General features: G+C 39.1%; 1 protein-coding gene across 2 annotated transcripts in view; it reads right to left on the reverse strand.

The window, feature by feature from the left end:
• Nucleotides 1–6191: 6191 nt before the first annotated feature.
• Nucleotides 6192–20753, reverse strand: part of RAD54B (RAD54 homolog B) — an 82254-nt gene continuing 67692 nt past the window's right edge. For both annotated transcript variants that reach the window (XM_077771300.1, XM_077771301.1), the window contains exons 12-15: nucleotides 13438–13699; nucleotides 11619–11685; nucleotides 11226–11426; nucleotides 6192–6547 (exon numbers count right to left, since the gene is read on the reverse strand). In XM_077771300.1, the coding sequence (XP_077627426.1) occupies nucleotides 6330–6547; nucleotides 11226–11426; nucleotides 11619–11685; nucleotides 13438–13699 (748 nt within the window). In that variant the 3' untranslated portion in view covers nucleotides 6192–6329. The remainder of the gene's footprint in view (nucleotides 6548–11225; nucleotides 11427–11618; nucleotides 11686–13437; nucleotides 13700–20753) is intronic.

The following is a 20753-nucleotide window of genomic DNA, read 5'->3' on the forward strand; positions in this document are numbered from 1 at the left end:
GTAATAGGCCTCAAGCTGAGTTCATCAACTAAGCTGCTATCAAAAAACCAAGCGATATTTTGGCCTCCATATTTACTCTTTATTTCCCTACCTTAGCGAGGTACAAAGACTGAAGGGCCCCAAAGCTTTGGCTTCCAGTTCCTGAGGTTGTCCACACCCCCTGGTCCCATCGCACAAGACCACAGGTATCCCTGGGGAGGCAGAGTGACTGGGACATGTGGAAACCTTGCCTAAATCATGAAACTTCTGTTCTTCTTTTGTAATTCATGCTTTCTTGGTACCTGTGCTGTGTGCTTCCCCAAAGAGAACTAAACCTAAAAACGGATGCAGCCTGTGGTGTCTTGTAAATTTGATTGTCAGTCTGAGCAAAATGGGTGTTGCAATCAAATTGACTGAATCAATTCTAAAATACCATTTCTATTGTGCTGTGGCAGTATAAACACCAATGGGTACCAAATATTTCTATCAAGATAAAGAAAGCAACAAAGATGAGGGATAACACTCCCATCCGCCGCTATGTCCCTACCAGTAGCATTAACACTACTCAGAAGATGTCTTCAGGATTTTGCTGACATTTCCTCAAAAAATAAAGCAATTATTTGTTTTGGTCTGCTTTGCTGGATTTTCATTACTCAAAAAGAGACTTCTGGGGTTTTTTAATAATCTAAAAAAACTTTCTAAAAATTAAATTATATTTAATGCTTCAGGTTTTCAAGTAAGCATAACCAACTCCAACAAACCATTCTGTCTGTGTCAATAAGGATTCTTCTTTCACATTTTTTTTTCGTAACATGACAGCTGTATTCTGAATTGGCATAGATTTTGTGGACAACAAAGGATCTCAGGGATGAAGTTTGTAATGGCTTAAAAGCAACAGGCCAGCTAGGGCAGAATGCCACAGGAAACTAGTCTAAATCAAAAAGCCCTGTATCATACAAGGTAAGAAGACAGTAATATCCCTTTGTTGAATCCTCCCTTCAACGACAAAAATAGCCATGTCTACAAACCCCTCTAGAACCCAGTATTAATTTGGGGCCAACTCAGAGAAACAGTGCCATCTGCTGATTATACGTGCTACTTGCTGCAAATCACAGAATTTCAATCTTGCCAATATATTATACCAAATCGCCCAGGCAATGTGACGTAGGCCAGGACTGCATCACTCAGAAAATGACAGCAGGGTTTTTTGACGTGCTTCTTTATCATACAACCTGTTAAATGGACAAACAGGCTGTTGGGAAGTTGAATTCTGCTAATCAGGGCTGTTTGCATTTTAATTCATCATTGGTGATTTGGTCTTAATGAGAATGTGATTAAAATGTATTCATATTATCATTTAGAACAAGAATTCACATGACCATGTGTCAAAGGTGTATTTGTGTAATTAGAAATGACTTCAATGTGTGATTCAAATCCTATGCATCATACTGAGAGCTTTCATCAGCTCCTGCAGCAGGCAATTAGAAATCGGGGAAGCAAACATGGAAGGCCATAGCTGCCAGAAGACAAAAAAAAAACCTGTTGGCTCTGCTTTCTTGAGGGTCCAGCACAGCTACATGCTCAGCTTAATAAACACCTTGAAACTTAGATCTATGAGCAAGAAACCCAATCATGTGGTTAAGGAAGAAAAAGAAGTGAATTATGTCACTCATTCAATCAATCAATCATTCATTCACTCAATCTCCTACTTAAATGTAGCCATTTGGTGCCAGAGACCATACAAGGTAATTCAATCCTAGGATGAGTAAAATAAATCCCTGTCTTCAAAGAAACAGCCTGGTGGAAGAAAGAGCCAGGTAAATAGTTACAGACTATATGTTAAGTGCTATATTACAGACCTATGGGCAGAGGAGCACAGAGAAGGGGAAAAGAAGGGAATTATTATAAACTAAGCATCTGCCACAGGAAAGGTGCTTTATATATGCAACCCATATGTTAACTGGGTGCCCTTTAACATTTAAATTAAAAGAGTTTCAATCCCCCATAAACTGGCCTATCAAAGTCCAAAATTGCCCTCAATTCCCAAGGGCTTACCATCACCTGTGCTTCTCAGCCTCTGGGCTCCCATGTCACACTTGCTGCCTTTGTCCCGTGCCACAGGGATTCCCTCACAAAACTCAGCCTCTTCTGACATTTCAGCAAGATTTCATGGTGGGAAAGAGATAAAGGGAGGGCTGGCTCCTTCAAGGACTATTTAGCAAACAACTACATAGAGAACAACTGTTATCTAAATATCCTCCAGTTCTGTCACTGGGAGATTTTAATCTAAGCCAGTCCCAGCCTCCCTCCATACTCAAATTCTTCTCTCTTCACCCTTCATCAGATTGCCTTTAAAATTCCAAATTTTTCTCCCTCATTACGCTTTGACAGCAACCAACACCCATGGCTTACTCTCTCCCACCCAAATTTTAATAAGGTGTTTTCCAAATAAAGACTAAGAGGAATTCTGATATAAGCAGCCAAGATAATATTTTTCTACCTTACTAACCATACAATATTTCACTGAAGCCTCACAGCTACCCTTAGACATGTAATTGAACAGATGAGAAAACTGTTCATATAGAACAATACTAATCCTATCTCATAGGTTGCGAAGCTCTTAGCATTTACAACACAGCAATAAGCACTTAATAAATGCTAGCCATCGTTATACTTATCCCTACGTTTAGCTGCTTTGTCTTTCTACCTACACTTACTACTCGTTAATTTCATCCAATCTCATGACCTGATTAAATACCATCCATATGTTGACAAAATCCTAAATTTATCTCTAGCTTTGACCAATGCTCTGAACCCAATTCATCTGTGAAGCTTATTTGACATCTTCCCTGGCCTATCAAACTTGACATCATCAAAACTGAACTTCAGATCTTCCCCCACAGCCTTTTTTCAGTCTTCCCATCTCAGTAACTGGCAATACCATTCCTCCTTCGGCTCAGGCCAAAAATCTTAGAAGTCATTCTTGATTTTACTCTTTTTCAATCTATTCAGAAATCCTATTGGCTCTGCCTTCAAAAATATTAAGAATCCAACTGTTCCTTAACACTTTCTGGTCTAAATCACCATCATCTCTTAACTAGATTATCACAATAATCTTGTAAGTCATCTTGCTCCCACACCATGTTCCAGCATTCCGTTCCATCACCAGAGCAATTCAGATCACGTCTTTCCTCGGCTCAAATCCCAGTGGTTTTCCATCTCCCTCAAGAGTAAAAGCTAAAGCTCTCTAGACCATCTTCAGTGCCCTCCACCGTTTGAATTGTCCCACCACCATCACCTCTTTGAACTCATTTTTACTACTCTTACTCTCTCCACAACGGACTCTGGCGGTTTCTCAAATATGCCACATACTCCTTCATCTATCTCAAGACCTTTGCATGAGGTTCCTTCTGTCTGGAACATTTTTCCAACAGAATGTCATGGTTCTTTCAGGTCTCTGCATAAATTAACCCACTATAAATACAATCCATGGCCCCACTTTAATATCTTTCCTTTATTCCACTTATTTTGCTTCACAGCACTTTTCCTCATGTGCTGTATTACATCTGTGCATTGTTTTCTGTGTGCTAGAATGAAAGTGCAGGACAGAGACGGCCTGTGGTGTTCACTGTTGTATGCACAACCCCTAGGACAATGTCCGGTATGTGCCAACTACTCAGTATTTGTGGAGGGGCACCTGGGTGGTTCAATCTCCTGAGCCTCTGACTCTTGATTTCGGCTCAGAGAAAGATCTCATGGCTTCGTGAGCCCTGCTTCAGGCTCTGTGCTGACAGTGCAGAGCCTGCTTGGGCTTCTCTCTCTCCCTCTCTCTTTGCCCCTCCCCACTCTCTCTCAGGATAAATAAATATACCTTAAAATTAGGGGCACCTAGGTGGCTCAGTTGGTTGGGCATCTGACTCTTGATTTCAGCTAAGGTCATGGTCTCATGGTTCATGGATTCAAGACCCACGTCGGACTCTGCGCTGTCGGTGTGCAGCCTGCTTGGGATTCTCTGTCTGCCTCTGTCTGCCCCTCCCCTGCTTGCTCTCTATCTCTCTCTCTCAAAATACATAAACATTGAAATTTTTTTTTTATTTAAAAAATATTTGTGGAATGACAAATGAACATAATCAATTTAATCAAAATTGAGGAAGGCAAGAGTTTCAAGAAGAAAGTTTTCACCAGTATCTAAGGTGAAAAAAAGCTGAGATGAAGACTGAAAAGAGTTCACTGCATTTATCAATCAGGAAGTCAATGGGATGGAGACCAACAGCTTTGGGTTGATGGTGACCGGGAAGAAAGAAAGGAAGACATTAAGAAAAGAACTCTTTTCTGAAAATGGATAGTGGTAATGACTGCACAACACTGTGAATGTACAAGTGGTACATTCTTTCTTTTTGCAGAGCCTATTTTTTTAAATAGTATAAAGCAAATGGTATAAAGCAAAACTTATACTATTTTTTAATTTTTAATATTTATTTTTGAGAGACAGAGACGGAGCATGAGCAGGGCAAGGGCAGAGAGAGAGGGAGACACAAAATCCAAAGCAGGCTCCAGGCTCTGAGCTATCGGCGCAGAGCCTGACGTGGGGCTCGAACTAACAAACTGCGAGATCATGACCTGAGCCGAAGTCAGACGCTTAACTGACTGAGCCACCCAGGCATCCCAATTATACTATTTTTTAAACTTTCATATCAGCTCATCCAATTAAATGATTATTCTGCCTACAAGTATTTACAATTGAATGCCATCAATTACAATTATTAAAATGCTTTTCTTCAGCAATACTCCGTGGAGAGTGTCATAGGTCTGCTTCCTTGGAAAACATGCTGAGGCAGATTTGCTGGCAGGGAAATTGTTGGGAAGTGCTCTTCAGAACATCTACAAGGGAATGAGGGGAGCATGACTGAACAGAGAGAGAAGCTGAACTGCACTAAAGCTGCAGCAAAGGCCTCAGCTGAAGAGGTCTGGAGCCAGACCGTCCTTTAGAGTTGTCTTGAAGAGCTCTGGAGCTAGGCCTTTCCAACCTATATCAACAAATCACTGGATGACAGCCACCCTGGGGAGGGAGCATAACCTTGGGTGAGGCAGCACTTTTCAGCTCAGGGCTATAGTTAGGCAGGGATTTGGCTAGGAGAGGTGGCAGACAGCTAGGGAAATAAATACCTGGCAATCTGGACAGTACGCTCTAGCATCCACTACAGTTTAAGATAGACCATAAAGTTACTAGTCTCTATCATTGTATTTTTTTAAGGATTTTACACCCGAGAATAATAATATGATGCAAGAAGATATCGAAAAAAAGTTTTATATGTAAAGCCTCATATATGAGGCCTATAGTTAGGGCCAAGAAACACCATTTTTGCTTATTATTAGTTGACTACTTCCTCACTGACAAATTTGGGCTTAGACTGCCTGTTCATGAATCCTATACGTACAGCTGCACTAGATGGCACTAGATGGCCATCTAGGGATGGCACTAGAAATCTGAAGAACTCAGATTTGCTAATACATAATTGAGTATTCAAGACCTCAAGACAATATTAAGTCTAAAAGAAATATTCTTAAATGGAAGCAGAAGTTGATTGTAGAAACTCCAATTGGAGGTTGAGAAATTCCTTTCTCTTTGTACACTTCAGTCTTGTAAAGCTTGCTTTATACATTAAAACTCTCTTTTTAATGTCAAAAATTACTAGAGACAACCCTTAACATAATGGTAGCCAAACCTTTCTTATTCAGAGTACAAACAATGTTTGGTGGACATTGCTTTATAGACTGCTTGTCACTGCCCCTTGAGTCTGAGGTCTCAGATTAGGACTAGCGTTCTGAAGTGTCCCATTGTCCTTTACCTCCTGCCCCAGCCTACTGACCATGCTCACTCCAAATGCTTTGCAACAACTGTAACATTCAGCATCTTCAGCCTCTGCAATCCTAGTTGCTGATTCTCTTGCTCCCTAGAGCTACAGTTTAAACTGATCAAGTTTTTCAATGGTCTCACACATCTGTGTCTAATATTCTTAATCAGATTAGATTTCCCAAAGACAGAGACTAGGTATTTTACTTTTATATTCCTTATGAAAATTCTTTAATGGATATTTAATAAAAGTGCATCAGTTATGGAACATTAATAAACAATAATTTGACGATAGGAGTATGTCTTTAATGTTTCTCAACACTGAAGAATACATACAAAAAATTAAGCAACCCAAATTTTGGCTATGTATCAAAATTATATTTTGCAACAAAATATATAAGTTAAATAATTCTATTAGTTTTCAAAAAATTACATTTAATTATCATAGTAACTTTTTTAAAGAGTTGGCAAGGGAATGTCATGAAGTAATTTCTTCTTACATAACAGTACTTTGGTTGGTTATATTCTGAAAAAAGAATGAGACATTTTCTCTTATTCTTTCAAGAAAAGGATCTGTAAGATTTAAATGATCTCCAGGAAAATGTTTCCATTGCTTCAGCTGTGACATGGAGAGAGGTTTCAGAGAGCTAGACTTCTGGTGATGTGGACCAAGCTGACAATTTCTAGAGACAGTGAATTTTTCCAACGAATCACCTGAAATAAGTAAAACAATAAGAAATTCCTTAGGCCAAGCAATGCCCTACTATGATCAATACTTTTTTATTTTATGCCATAATGAGCTCATATAATTTATTACATTTTAGTCTCTGACTTCAATGTCCTCATGGTCTAGTGAGAGAATACATTAAACAAATAATCAAACAGATGTATTACAGGTAATATAATCCCTTATCTAAAACCTTTAGTGCCAGATAGGTTTCCAAATTCAGAATATAATTGGAATAATCTGGGACAGCATTCCATCATCAAACACATTAATATTCTGAAGCAAGTCATATGAATCGTCTTATGAAATGGGTATAGTTCATTATACCCATCATATAACCTAGTTCACTAAGTTACTGACTACCGATAAGTTCACATTGACTTAAGTAAAGTTTTTGCCACCCAATAAGTTTGTTGCAAATTTATACGAGAAAAAACAACTTTTGGTCTTTCAAGCTTTCTGGATTTCAAAATTGAAGACAAGGAACTGTGGAGCTGTATTACACACAGTGTTAAGGGTAAGGAATTAAGATACAGGGGACCCTGAGCACATGCAACAAGAAGAACTGACTTGTTTTATTAAGATCAGAAGGATGAGGAGGCAAGAACCAGATGAGGAAAGGAGGTGAAGCACTCGAGGCAAAGGAATGAAAGTGAAGGGAGTCTGGCACAGTCTGAGGAACTGACAGGAGCCTAAGGCAACCAGAGCCCAGAGAGCAAAGGCAAGAAAGATGCAGGAAGTTGAGTAATGCAGGGTAAAGTGCATTCAAGGACCAGAAGCAAAACATTGTGATCAAATCATGAATGGCAGAGGCTATTGGTTATTTGTGAAATCCCTATGTTTTTACTCCAGGGCACTCAGCCACATTTCCCAGTCTCCCTTACACTTAGATGCAACCACTGAGTCTGTCTATGGAACATGGTAGAAGTGTTCTGGTCATTTCCAGGTCTGGCTTAGAAAAATCCTCACATCACCTGATTTTCTACCCTTCCTCTTCTCTCACCTGCTGGCTGGCAGATGCAGGTATCCCAGCAGGGAACTCTAAGGCCTAAGGGGATGGTAGAATGAAAAGTGGAAGAAGCCTAGTTCACTAAGTCACCTTATAGAAGGCTGTCCACTAGTTACTATCATGTGCCCTGTTACATGAATGAGAAATACACTTCTATTGTGGTAGGCCACTGTGCTTTCCTATTTCAGCATTTACCCTACCCTAATTAACCACTTTAAAGATTTTAGTCTTAAATATATAAACAGGGCATCTGGGTGGCTCAGTCAGTTGAGCATTTGATTCAAGATTTTGGTTCAGGTCACAAGCTCACAGTTTCTGACATCAAGTCCTGCATCAGGATCTGCACTGGCTGCATGGAGCCTGCTTGGGATTCTGTGTCTCCCTCTCTCACCACCCCTCCCCCACTCACTCGAGCTCTCTCAAAAATAAACATTAAATAAATAAATAATAAAATAAAGAGGTTAGTCTCAAAAAAAAAAATTGATTAATTAATTAATTAAAATGAAGGGGTGCCTAAGTGGCTCAGTCAGTTGAGCATCCAACTTTGGCTCAGGTCATGATCTCACAGTTCATGGGTCCCAAGTCCCATGTTGACAGATTAGAGCCTGGACCCTGCTTCAGATTCTGTGTCTCCCTCTCTCACTGACCCTCCCCTGCTTACGCTCTGTCAAAAATAAATAAACATTAAAAATTTTCTAAAAATTAATTAAAATGAAGACTTTAGTCTCTATCTTTAAGAGCAATGGAAGCTACTAAAAGGGTATTTTTAAACATTTTATTTATGAGGGCATCTGGGTGGCTCAGTTGGTTGAGGATTTGACTTTGGCTCAGGTCATATTCTCATGGTTTGTGAGCCCAAGTCCCATACTGGACTCACTGCTGTCAACATGGAGCCTGCTTTGGATTTTCTGTGCTCTTCTCGCTCTGCCCCTCCCCCACTCACACTCTCTCAGAACTAAACATTAAAAAAAAAAAACATTTTACTCATGGGAAATTTCAAATATATGTAAAAGTTGACATGATAGGGGTACCTAGATGGCTCAGTGGGGTTAAGTATCTGACTTTCGCTTAGGTCATGTCTTGTGGTTCATGAGTTTGAGCCCCACATCACAGGCTCTGTGCTAACAGCTCAGACTCTGGAGCCTGCTTCAGATTCTGTGTCTTACTCTTTCTCTGCCCCTCCCCCATCTGCACTCTGTCCTTCTCTGTCTCTCAAAAATAAACATTTAAAAAAAAGTTGACAAGATAGAAATGAAGAACCTAAAGGTTTATTATGCACCCCGCCTTCAGTTACTATCAACTAATAGCCAATCCTGTTTTATTTAAACTGCTTTCTCTACATCTTTATTATTATGAAATAAATATGTACATATCATTTCAACTATAAATATTTCACTTTGCATTTCTAAAAGATAAAGACTTCAAATTTTATCATACTTAAAAAAACTGTCTTTCCTGAATATCTAAATCCTATCAATGTTCAAAATCATTGAGGTCTTAAGAGATAACAACATTAAGAATCTAGAAGACAGTAGGATAATACCTTCAAAGTACTGACAAAACAAAAACAAAAACACCATACTGACAAGAATTGTACACTTAGCAAAGACAGCATTAGAGAGACAGAGAAAACAAATACACTCTGAAAAATCAAAGATCGAGAGTTAACCACTAGTAGGCCTTTGTTGGACTAAGCAGAACATGAAAAGACAAAACGGCGCCTGGGTGGTTCAGTCAGTTAAGTGTCCAACTTCAGTTCAGGTCATGATCTCATGGTTTGTGAGTTCAAGCCCCACATTACACTCTCTGCTGTTGGCACAGAGCCTGCTTTGAATCCTCCATCTCCATATCCTTCTGCCCCTCCTTTGCTGTTCACGTGCTCTCTCTTTCAAAAATAAGAAACATTAAAAAATGATAATAAAATAAAATAAAATTATAAATGTACATATTCTCTGAACCAAAAGCACTGATAATTTACCTAATAGATACACTTGAACATACGGAAAAAGATACATGAATAAAGATATATACTGAGTGGAAAGAACCTAATTAGTAAACCTAATTATACCCGTAATTATACCTAATTATATTTGTGGGGGACCTATACTGATATGGTATATCAATACAATGGAGGATTATATAAGGGAAAAAAGAATAAGGAAATTTTCTGTAATGATATGGAAAGATCTCAAGATGTACTAGTAAGTGAAAAAGGTACAGACCTATATCTCCTTACTACACTACCTTTTATTGGTAGGAAAACTGGACAAGAATATATATTCAGAGTTCCTTGCATGAGCATAAAAATATGTCTAGAAGGACATACAAAAAGCTAATAATGGTTATGGGACATGGGCTAGAAATTAGGCAGACAAGGGTATCATAGAAGAGTTTTCATATATACATTTTATATATTTAAATAGCTGAACCATGTAAATATATTAGCAATTTCTAAGTTAAAATACTTAATTTTGAAATCTGTAAAATAAGATAAAGTTGATTTGGTAGCAGAAAATTTGACTAATATGCCAGAACTCTAAACTACATAATTAAGAGAATACACATGATTTTCACGCACAAAAGAAACATTTACAAAGTGACCACATACCAGGCCACACACCACATCTGTATAGGTANACCGACTAAGCCACCCAGGCGCCCCTCGCAGACCATATATCTTATATCTGACAACACTCCAGTAGCCAGAACACAATAACAAAAACTAAAATACATTTAAAAAATACTTTTATATAACGCATGAGTCAAAGAGGAAATCATGATGGAAAACAGAAAACATTTAGAACTGAATAATAAAAAGACTGCATATCAAAATTATGAGATTCAGCTTAGAGGAAAATTTACAGCCTTAAATAGTCAACATCATCAAGCTAAGCATTCAACTTGAAAAATAAGAAAAAGAACATTAGAATAAATATGAGGAAAAATGAAGAGAAGAGAAAATAAGAGAAGAAATTATTAAAATAGAAAAACCATCCAAGAGAAAGAATGAAATGTTGACTTACATAAAATATAAATTCTTCCCTGTAAGTCTTATACAGTCTAACTTCTTAAACCTTTTCAACACAATTTAGCCAAGGGGCTTCTAACTACTGGATATTGCTTGCTCAAGTCCTACTCCTGACTCAGTTCCTATCTGAACGGCGTCCACTCTGGAGGGCTGACATTCTCAGGCTCACTTAAGCAGCACTAGGAGTCCGTCAAGTACTGAGAAGTATGGTGGCCCATGCTAACTGCCTCAGAAAGTACGACCACGTTATAAATAAGCTCTAAACAACAACAACAAAAAAATCACAGTAGGATTATTCTGTCAAGTGTATGTTTTTAAGGAAATAGAAATAAGGATTAAAAACATTTTTGTAACTCCAAAGCCATTATACCAGGATTTGTAAGATTTTCCTAAACAAGTTAAGCTTTTCACAGCTAATTCAGAAGAAGCTAAATGAAGAGAACTAATAAGGTTCTAATTAATATTCCCTCAAATATTCATCTGGCAGGTGCCCTACAACCTGAGAAGAAAAAGAAAAGTAATAAATGCAAATGCTAAATATTTCAGTTATTCTGTATTTAAATGTTTTCAACTGCTAAAGAGAGATAAATTAACTTCACCATCATAACAGAATTAAAATACAACTAACCTGTATGATCTTTTTCTCCTATACATTCACAGTCAAGCAGGTCATGAGTAACACAATGCGAACTTTCATGTAAGGTGAACAAATTTTTAAGCTCCTCTACTGAAAACTGGATATGTTCAGAGGTCTTGGTTAGGTCTACCACTGCCCCCGAAAGATCTTGCTTACTGATTTGTCTCTGATAAATCTTTTCTTCTATTGTACCTAAAGAGAAAACATTGATTAGATTTGCTTCAGATCTTTAAGTCTGTTATATTTATAGGGTAAAACATGTCTATTATCACACTAGTTAACAAAATAACAGTATTTCTGATATCAAAGCACAGACTGACCAAAAAACATTTTTTTTAATTCTTCAAACAGACTACATTTTTTGTCATACTGAAGGCTCATTACCTGTGGTTAGAAGTCTGTAAATATGTACAGGATGTTTCTGACCATCTCTCCATACTCTAGACATTGCCTATAGAAAACAGATAAGAATTCTGAGAGCACAGTAGAAACCAGTAGCCCTGTCCACATAAGCATATTGCTTCTACTAACAAGATAAGCATATTTATTGTTAACATATTTAAGATTAGGAATTCTACATTTCACTTATAGCTTCAGAAAACAAAGCCCACGGGTACCCAAGCATTCTCCACTTCATTTTTTCCTGGAAAGAAAGGGAGCGATGAACACTCACTGTGGCTCTGAAAAGGGGTGCAGGGCTGTCACACAACAGTGAGGGGATTTATCCGCATCAAAGAACAGGACAGCGAGTTTGGACAGCAAGAAGGCAAAGGACCAAGCATAGCACGGGCCTGGAGGGTTTATTCTCAGTCCAAGTAGCTTATGAATCCCTAAGATACCTGCAATCAGTTCAGGCTCTAGGTAGATTCTTGTGGTTTCACAATGTATCAATGATAGTGTAAACAGTTAGTATTCAAATCCCGCACATTCCAAAGAAATGTCTCACTTTCAACCAGCTCCTGGGAGATAAATTCTAAGCCCTTGTCAATTCCTGCCTGATAAGAGCATCTTAATTTACCTAAGGCCTTGGGCCACAGAAGATAGTTTTTACTAACAATATGTATGACTCAGGTGTGGGCTGTAGACCAGTTTGACCTGTGGTGGGGTTGGAGACTGAGCAACTTAGGACAGCCACACTGCTACTTCATGCCTACATGAAGAACCTCCAACAAAATCTCTTGACACCATGACACCACGCCTTGAGTGAAGTTCTCTGGATGGCAATACTCCAATATGTGTTGTCACTCATCAATGCTGGGAGAATTAAGTGTTGCACATACAACTTCCGTGGAAGAGGACAAGTGGAAGCTTGTGCCTCATCTCTCCTGAACTCCCCATGTGCCTTTTACCTTTACTGATTTTAGTCTATAGCCTTTCACTGTAATAAACCATAACTACGAGTATAGCGGTTTTTCTGGGTTCTGTGGGTCCTTCTAGTAATCTCTGAACCTGAGGATTGTCTTTGAGTTCCCCAACACAGACACTAAGTGAGATGCAAACTGTAGGGAGAAATCTGAAAATACGTGAAGATAGACTGTATTCCAAAGAGAACAAAGCTGCTTCTGAAATATTTTCCTAAATCAGCTATCTGTACTATACCCTGCACAAACATTGATCATAGCATCTATAACACTTTACTGTCTTTCCCTGATAGTCATGAGCATACTGAAGACCCAACTGTGCAGTAAAGTAGAGAACAGAGAAATACAGGTTTGGGTGTGAATCCTGGCTCTGCCTCTTATAAGCTAGTGGCCCAGAACAAGCTTCCATATCTTTATCTGTAAAACAGGGCTAATAATATCCACACTTGCAGGATTATTGTGAAGATTAATCAGATGTAAAGCACCTAGCAGAGTGCCTGATAGAAAGTAAGGACTCAATATACAGCACTTATTATATATCTCTTCATTTTCATATCCCAGCAGGCATTGGGTCCACAGTATGCATTCTATAACACTTATTTTTTTCATGTTTGCTTATTTGTTTGGAAAGAAAGAGTATGTGCATGCATGCAAGAGAGGCGGAGAGATAGAGAATCCCAAGATCCTGAGCAGGCTCCATGGTGCCAGTGCAGAGCCTGACACAGGGCTGGAACTCACAAACCATGAGATCATGAACTGAGCCAAAATCAAGAGTCAGATGTTTAACCAAGTGAGCCACCAAGGTGCCCCATAATGTTTATTTAATTCATAAAAAGTCATACCTGGATATCAGTGGCTGGATTCCAATCAATGTCATACAGAATTAAGTGAGATCCTCCAATAAGGTTAAGTCCCACACCACCAGCTTTTGAACTTAACAAAAAAATAAAATCAGAAGAGTATTTACTATTAAAGCCATCAACAATATGCTGTCTTTGAGAGATTGGTGTTTGTCCATCAAGTCTTGTATAAGCATATCCATGACGCTTGCATACTTCTTGTAGAATATTCAAGGTTTGTGTGTAGTTGGACACCAACACCACCCTGCCAATCAAAAAGAAAGAGTTGTTATACATAGATTTAAAGCAGTATTGGGTTTTTTTAACTGAAGGGAAATACTACAGTGATACTATCAGTGATATTTATAGAACATGCAGCAATGACCTTGTACAATTAAATCACAGGTTCTCCTTAAAATTCAATTTTTAATTTTTTTATGTTTATTTAGTTTTGAGAGAGAGAGAGACAGAAGAGTGAGACAGAGACAGAGTGCAAGCAGGGGAGGGGCAGAGAGAAGGGGATACACAGAATCCAAGCAGGCACCAGGCTCCAAGCTGTCAACATAGAGCCCAACACAGGGCTCAAAGTCACGAACTGTGAAATCATGACCTGAGCCAAAGTCAGATGCTTAACCAATTGAGTCACCCAGGCACCCCTCAAATTCAACTTTTAAATCAATATCTAAGAAACTTCCAGTATTAAGATAGGGAAGAAAGACCTGTCTGCTTTCTTCACCTCTCTGAAGCCACCCTAAAAACAGCAGGATAAGAAACAGAAATAACTGTACCTTTGATAAAGCAAGGAGATAATTGTATGTGAAAACAGAGAATCATGGAATGGTGACCTGCTGAGGAATACATAGAACATAAAACCTAAGTGCTCAAAGAGGTAGATTCTAATAAGAAACAAGCACAAATGTATTCACATCAGAGAATCTTAAGACACTTCAGAAGGACAGAGTTTAGACTGCAGCTATTATAAAAGTACTGGTAAACAGAATCTAAACTCTATTCCTATGACTATTCTTCATCGGCTAGAATGTTTATATTCTGGAGAAAGTAACACAAAGAAAACTGAGAGCAAGGGACTCTAGAAGGCAAAGATATAGTAAAATATCAAAATGAAAGCCTGCATACTGGATGTAAGATCCCGGTTCCCTTTTACTGCCAACTCCCAGAATACCAATAGCTAGGCATTCTTCTCACATCTCACCTCAAAAAGATAGTATTGTAAGATTCATCTCTGAATGACTTAAATGACCCCGAAGAAAAGGTCCACAGATATGGAGTCCCCAAATAAAAAAGCCAGCTTACTATCTAATTACCCAACGAGGGCCACCAGTCCTACTCGGACACATAGAGTGTTCAATTAATGTTTTACTACATTATTCATAAATACAAATGAATCACCAACTATTTGAGGTGAGGTTCCAACATGAAAATAGAAACTAAAATGAATAAACAAAAAAAGAAACCTGTATAAAACAGAGCAATGGAGGAAACAGGAGACAATTTTAAGAAGATAATTAATATTCTCAAATAAACAGCAGGGGCACATGGGTGGCTCAGTTGGTTAAGCATCTGACTTTGGCTCGGGTCACAATCCATGACTTTGAGCCCCACATCGGCCTCTATGCTGACAGCTCAGAGCCTGGAGCCTGCTCCAGAGTCTGTGTCTGTGTCCCCTCCTCTGCTCACACTCTGTGTCCGTCTCTCAAAATTAAATAAACATTAAAAAAAACTTTTTTAATAATAAAAATAAATAAATAAATAAAAAGAACCAGAGAGAAATTCTGGAGATGAAAATGTGGATCTGACAAGACAGCACTAACAGCACATGAGCCAGCAATATACTAGGGGATGTGGGGACTCCACTGAGAAACAGGATGCAAAGGCAGAGAGGAACTGGGGACTGTTGTTTTATAAAGAGCCTTTTAACACCTCAAAAAATAAAAATTTTAAAACAATAAAATGATGTAAAATATAAAACCAGTATTTATTACAATAGCTGAAGTTCGATAATTAAGCAAAAAATAAAAATAAGGTCAAGAATCTTTCCTATACATTTATATTATTAGCACTGGAAATCTAAAAACAATGAAGCAAATTTTAACAGTTATAGTTTTCTTAATTATCTATGCTAAGAAGGGAAAGATAATCCAACAATATATTTGTATTTCTTATACCAGTTACTTTTTGTTACATAAAAAACCATCCCAAAATTCAGTGGCTTAAAACAACAACCATTCATTTGCTATTTAGCTTGCAAACTGTAGTATTAAAAAGAAAATCACAGACCCAAAATGGCATCACTTAGGTCAAGACCCCAAGTCAGTAATCAAAACTTGATAACAAACCTAACTGCAATTTCAGCCCCCAAGGAAGATAACCTTTAACCAGTCAACATGGAATTTCCTGACTAATACTATGAAATAGACCCCTTCTGCTCCCTTTAGGAGGGCAACACTGCTTAAACAACGCATTCCTTGCTAATAAATTCCTTTCTTGCCCTCCCACCCCCCTACNTGTTAGTTGAGCTCAGCGGAGCTCCTCTCTAGTTACTTGCTAGATGGGATGCTGCCTGGTTCAGGAATCGTTTAATAAAGCCAATTAGATCTTCAAATTTACTTGGTTGAATTTTGCTTTTTGTTTAACAGTAGGTTCGCAATTTAGACTGGGCTCAGCTAGAAGATTCCTCTGCTGGTCATGGCTGGGCTGACTCAAGCATCTGCAGTCAGCTGCCACGTCAACTGGGGACTAGGTGACCTACTCACCAAGCTAGTCAAGGTTTATTCACACAGTGACAGAAAGTTTCCAGGAACCCAAGGGAGGACAAGCCCCAATGCACAAGATCTTTGCAAGTCTCTCTTTTGTACCATATTTGCCAACATCGCATGGTCCAATGCAAGTCATGTAGCTCAGAGTCAGAGTGGGAAATCACATGGAGAAGAACTTAGACCATTTTTGCAATCTACCACAATCCCTATACTACTATTTCAATCATTTTTCCTTCCTCTTTCTCTTCTATTATTGTTAGAGTAGGCAGTTAGTCAGGCTTTAATAGTATGCCTGAAGGCCAGCAAAGGGGGTGTCAAGGCCAGGTACCAGGAAAGTTAGCAACCTGTCCCAGCAGCATTCCACAAACAAGGCCACAAAAAGTCAGATCAAACCAAACAGGCCCACGGCAAAGAAGGTCAGAGACCCTGACCAAGTAAGGGAGAAAAGATGCAAAATGCTGCTCCCAAAGAAATCCTCTCCCCAAACAATAAATAGCCCACCTCTCAGTTAACAACTAACTGTCAATAGAAGAGAGAGACGCAAACTTCCCAAACTTCCCCCTTCAGCTCACCGGCTCTCACATCTCCAAAGTGTAGTCTCACTTGAATAAACTCACTTGCACAGCTTAACCACTCTGTCTGGTGTGTCCCTGAATTCTTTTCTTGTGACCAGACTGAGAGCCTGCAGAGATGTTTTGGGACAGGCTAGATGGGGGCTTCAGGGCCTGGAGGTCTCCCCAGTTCACCCAGCAACATTGTAGGGACGAATAACATTATCTAAACATATTAATTTTTTCTGATATAACTTCACTAGACAGAAAAAACAAAACAAAACACCTCTGGCTTAATCCTTTCCCCCAACAAATCCTTACAAGGCTAGATGCAGATTGATGGGATAGGTGACTATCTTGGTAAGGGATCCCAGACAATCCTTTTAGAGATCTAGAGCAGCAGCCCCACACACGTACATACCACTTGGAAACAGGCTATTATTTTTATGTTCACTAGACTACCCCCTAAGACAACTGAAATCTGTAGGCAAGGTGTCAGGTATAGTACAGCGCCAGGTGTACCCAGCAGGAGAGTCTCCACACAAGAGAGGTACAGGGGCTGGAACGCAGCAGGAAGTCTGCTCACCGAGCCATGGAGCCTAGTGCATGAATGCAACAACCAGGAGGGAAAATAAATGTTTTTAAATTTTGAACTTTCCTTTTTAAAAATTCCGTAAAAGGGTCACCTGGTATACAAGTCAAGAGTTCTCAGCTATGCCTCCACCCAGTTCTAACACATCTTAACCTGCTCAAAAACACTGTATGTACTAGAAGACCTCTTCCTGAAGACCTAAAATAGCACAATCTGGTTCAAGTTCCTGGAACCAAACACTAACTTTTTAAAGGTTTAGAATGCTTATGCATAGGCAGCCCAGCCCTGGAAAGCCTGGCTTCTATACCCAATTAGCCTTTTTAAAACAAGAGCGGGGGCGCCTGGGTGGCTTAGTCGGTTAAGCGTCCGACTTTCGCTTAGGTCATGATCTCGCGGTTCGTGGGTTCGAGCCCCGCATCGGGCTCTGTGCTGACTGCCAGCTCAGAGCCTGGAGCCTGTTTCAGTCTGTGACTCCCTCTCTCTCTGACCCTCCCCTGCTCACGCTGTCTCTCTCTCTCTCTCTCCTAGAAATAAATAAAAATATTAAAAAAAACAAAAAACAAAAAACAAGAGCCACAGCTCAACACCTAAAAAACAACCCAATTAGAAAATGGCAAAGGACTTAAATAAATGTTTCTCCAGTGAAAACATACAAATGGCCAGCAAGTATATGAAAAGGTGCCCAACATCACTAATCACAAGGGAAATGCAAATCAAAACCGCAATGAGATGTGACCTCACATCCATTAGGTTGCCTATTATAAAAAAAAAAAAAAAAACAGAAAATAACATTATTGGTGAGAATGTGAAGAAATTAGAAACCTTGTGCACTGTTGGTGGAAATGTAAAATGGTGTAGCTGCTACAAAAAGTAGTATGGGGGCACCTGGGTAGCTCAGTCGGTCAAGTATCCAACTCTTAATTTTAGTTCAGATCATGATCTCACAGTTCATGAGTTCGAGCCCTGCACTGGGCTCTGTGCTGACAGTGCAGAGCCTGCTTGGGATTCTCTGCCTCCCTCTTTCTCTGCCTCTCCCCTGATCATGCTCTCTCTCTCAAATAAACTTAAAAGAAAAGAAATGAAAAAAGAAAAGAAGAGAAAAGAAAAGAGAAGAAAAGAAAAGAAGAGAAGTATGGTGGCTCTTCAAAAAAATTAAAAAAGACTTCCCAAATGAGCCATCAATTCCGCGTCTGGGTGCACAGCCAAAAGAACCAAAGGCAGGGTCTTGAAGGCATATTTGTACACCCATGTTGATAGCAGCAGTATTCACAATAGCCAAAAGGTGTAAGCTACCCAAGTGACCTTCAACAGATGAATGGATAAACAAATGTGGAAAATACATACAATGGAATATTATTCAGCCTTAAAAAGGAAAGAAATTCTGACACATGCTACAACATGGATGAAGCTTGAGAATAAATACTAAGCTAAAATATACTGTATGATTTCACTTTTATGAGGTACCTAGAGTGGTCAAATTCACAGAGACAGAAAGTAGGAGGGTGGTTCCCAGGAGCCGAGGAGGCAACGGGCCTGGGGAGTTGTTATACACTGGGTAGTTTCAGTTTTGCAAGATGAAAAGAGTTCTGGAGATTGGTTGCACAATAATGTGAATGACACTACTAAACAATACACTTAGAAATAGTTAGGGCGAGGGGCGCCTGGGTGGCTCAGTCAGTTAAGCATCTGACTCATGATTTTGGCTCAGGTCATGATGCCAGGGTCGTGGGACTGAGCCCCATGTCGGGCTCTACACTGACAGCATGGTGACTGCTTGGGATTTTCTCTGTCCTCTCTGTCCTTCCCCTGCTTGTGCTCCCTCTCTCTCAAAATAAACGAACATAAAAAATATTTTTAAAAATAGTTAAGGTGGCAAATTTATGTTATGCATATTTTACGTTTTAAATTTTTAATTTTTTAATGTTTATTTTTTGAGAGAGACAGCACATGAGTGGGGGAGGGGTAGAGAGAGAGGGAGACATAGAATCTGAAGCAGGATCTAGGCTCTGAGCTGTCAGCTCATAAAAAACATACTTATTTAATAAAATAAGGAAACATTCTAATAAAACATTTTCCTTATTTCTTTAAATAAAGTAGTCCTTATTTCCTTATTTTAATTGCTTCATTGTTATGAAAAATAAACCTAAAAATATACACAAGTCAAATGATATTATAAATGCTCCAAAGAGGTTATGTAAGATCCCTTGACAATTAAAAGTAATTACTATTTTGCTATATTTTCTATGTATTTTTGCCTTAATTCACAAATACAGTTTGATACAAAGATAATTAGGACATAGTCCCTGCACTATAAATACTGATATTTAAGAGAACTAATGTGAGAACTAATATAATGTGAGAAGAGCTCCAGAAGAGACAGGGACAGGGCACAAAGGGAGTACAGAAGAGGGGCATCTAACTCAATCTGAGGCTGGGGGCTTCCAAAGGGAGAAGGCATCAGAGCCAAGTCTGGATGAATAGAAAAAGCTGTTCAGGTGACTGAGAAGTGAAGGCAATGGAGGCGTGGGAGCTTGTCACAGGTAAAAGCAGAGGGTGAGAAGCAGAGCAAACGACAGGCCCTGCAGGTGTCTGGTATAACTGAACCACATGTAAATGTGAAGGAGTGATGGCAAATGAGACTGGAAAAGGAGGCATTAGCCAGGTCATGAAGAGCCTTGCCCAATGTGCTACAGATTTTAGAAATTCCTGGAAGACAATTAGGAGTCTTCAAAGGACTTTTACAGAAGAGAGGGATGTGTTCACATTTGTAGTTTAGAAATATAATTTAGGGCAATGTTGATATGTAATGAGGTTCAAAGTTAGAGGGAAGTAGTTTATAAGGGACCATCATAACCCAAATCATTAATTATAAGAGTCAAACAAAAATCTTGGTACCAGAAAGGAGGTATATTCCAAGATTATGAAATAACAATCTAGGATTCAGTGACTGACAAGGTTGAATGAGTGAAGGAGAAAAGTGCGTCTAGAATGACTAGATTTTCTGCTTGGATTATGGTGCCATTCATCAAACCAAGGAATTGATGAAAAACAATCAGGTTTGCCATGGATGAAGCTGTTGGGGATATCCGCTTCTTAAAGTCTTACACGACATCAAGAAAGATTTAGACGTCCATTAAACAGTAAGAAATAAGGACGTGGGAATGAGAAGGCAGAGTTGGACCAGAGATAGAGACCTGGAATCAAGACTGTATGAGTGAGAGTTGAAACCATGAGGAGTAGAAGAAACCAAGGAAGGATGTTTAGAGTAAGAAGAAGGCTATGGAGAAACCCCAAGAAGTAGTGACATTTGGGGCACCTGGGTGCCTCCGTTGGCTGTGTGTCCAACTCTTGATTTTGGCTCAGGCCATTGTCTAAGTTTTGTGAGTTCAAGTTCGAGCC

This window comes from Crocuta crocuta, unplaced genomic scaffold, assembly GCF_008692635.1.
Source record: "Crocuta crocuta isolate KB4526 unplaced genomic scaffold, BGI_CrCroc_1.0 scaffold235, whole genome shotgun sequence".
Lineage (NCBI taxonomy): Eukaryota > Metazoa > Chordata > Mammalia > Carnivora > Hyaenidae > Crocuta > Crocuta crocuta.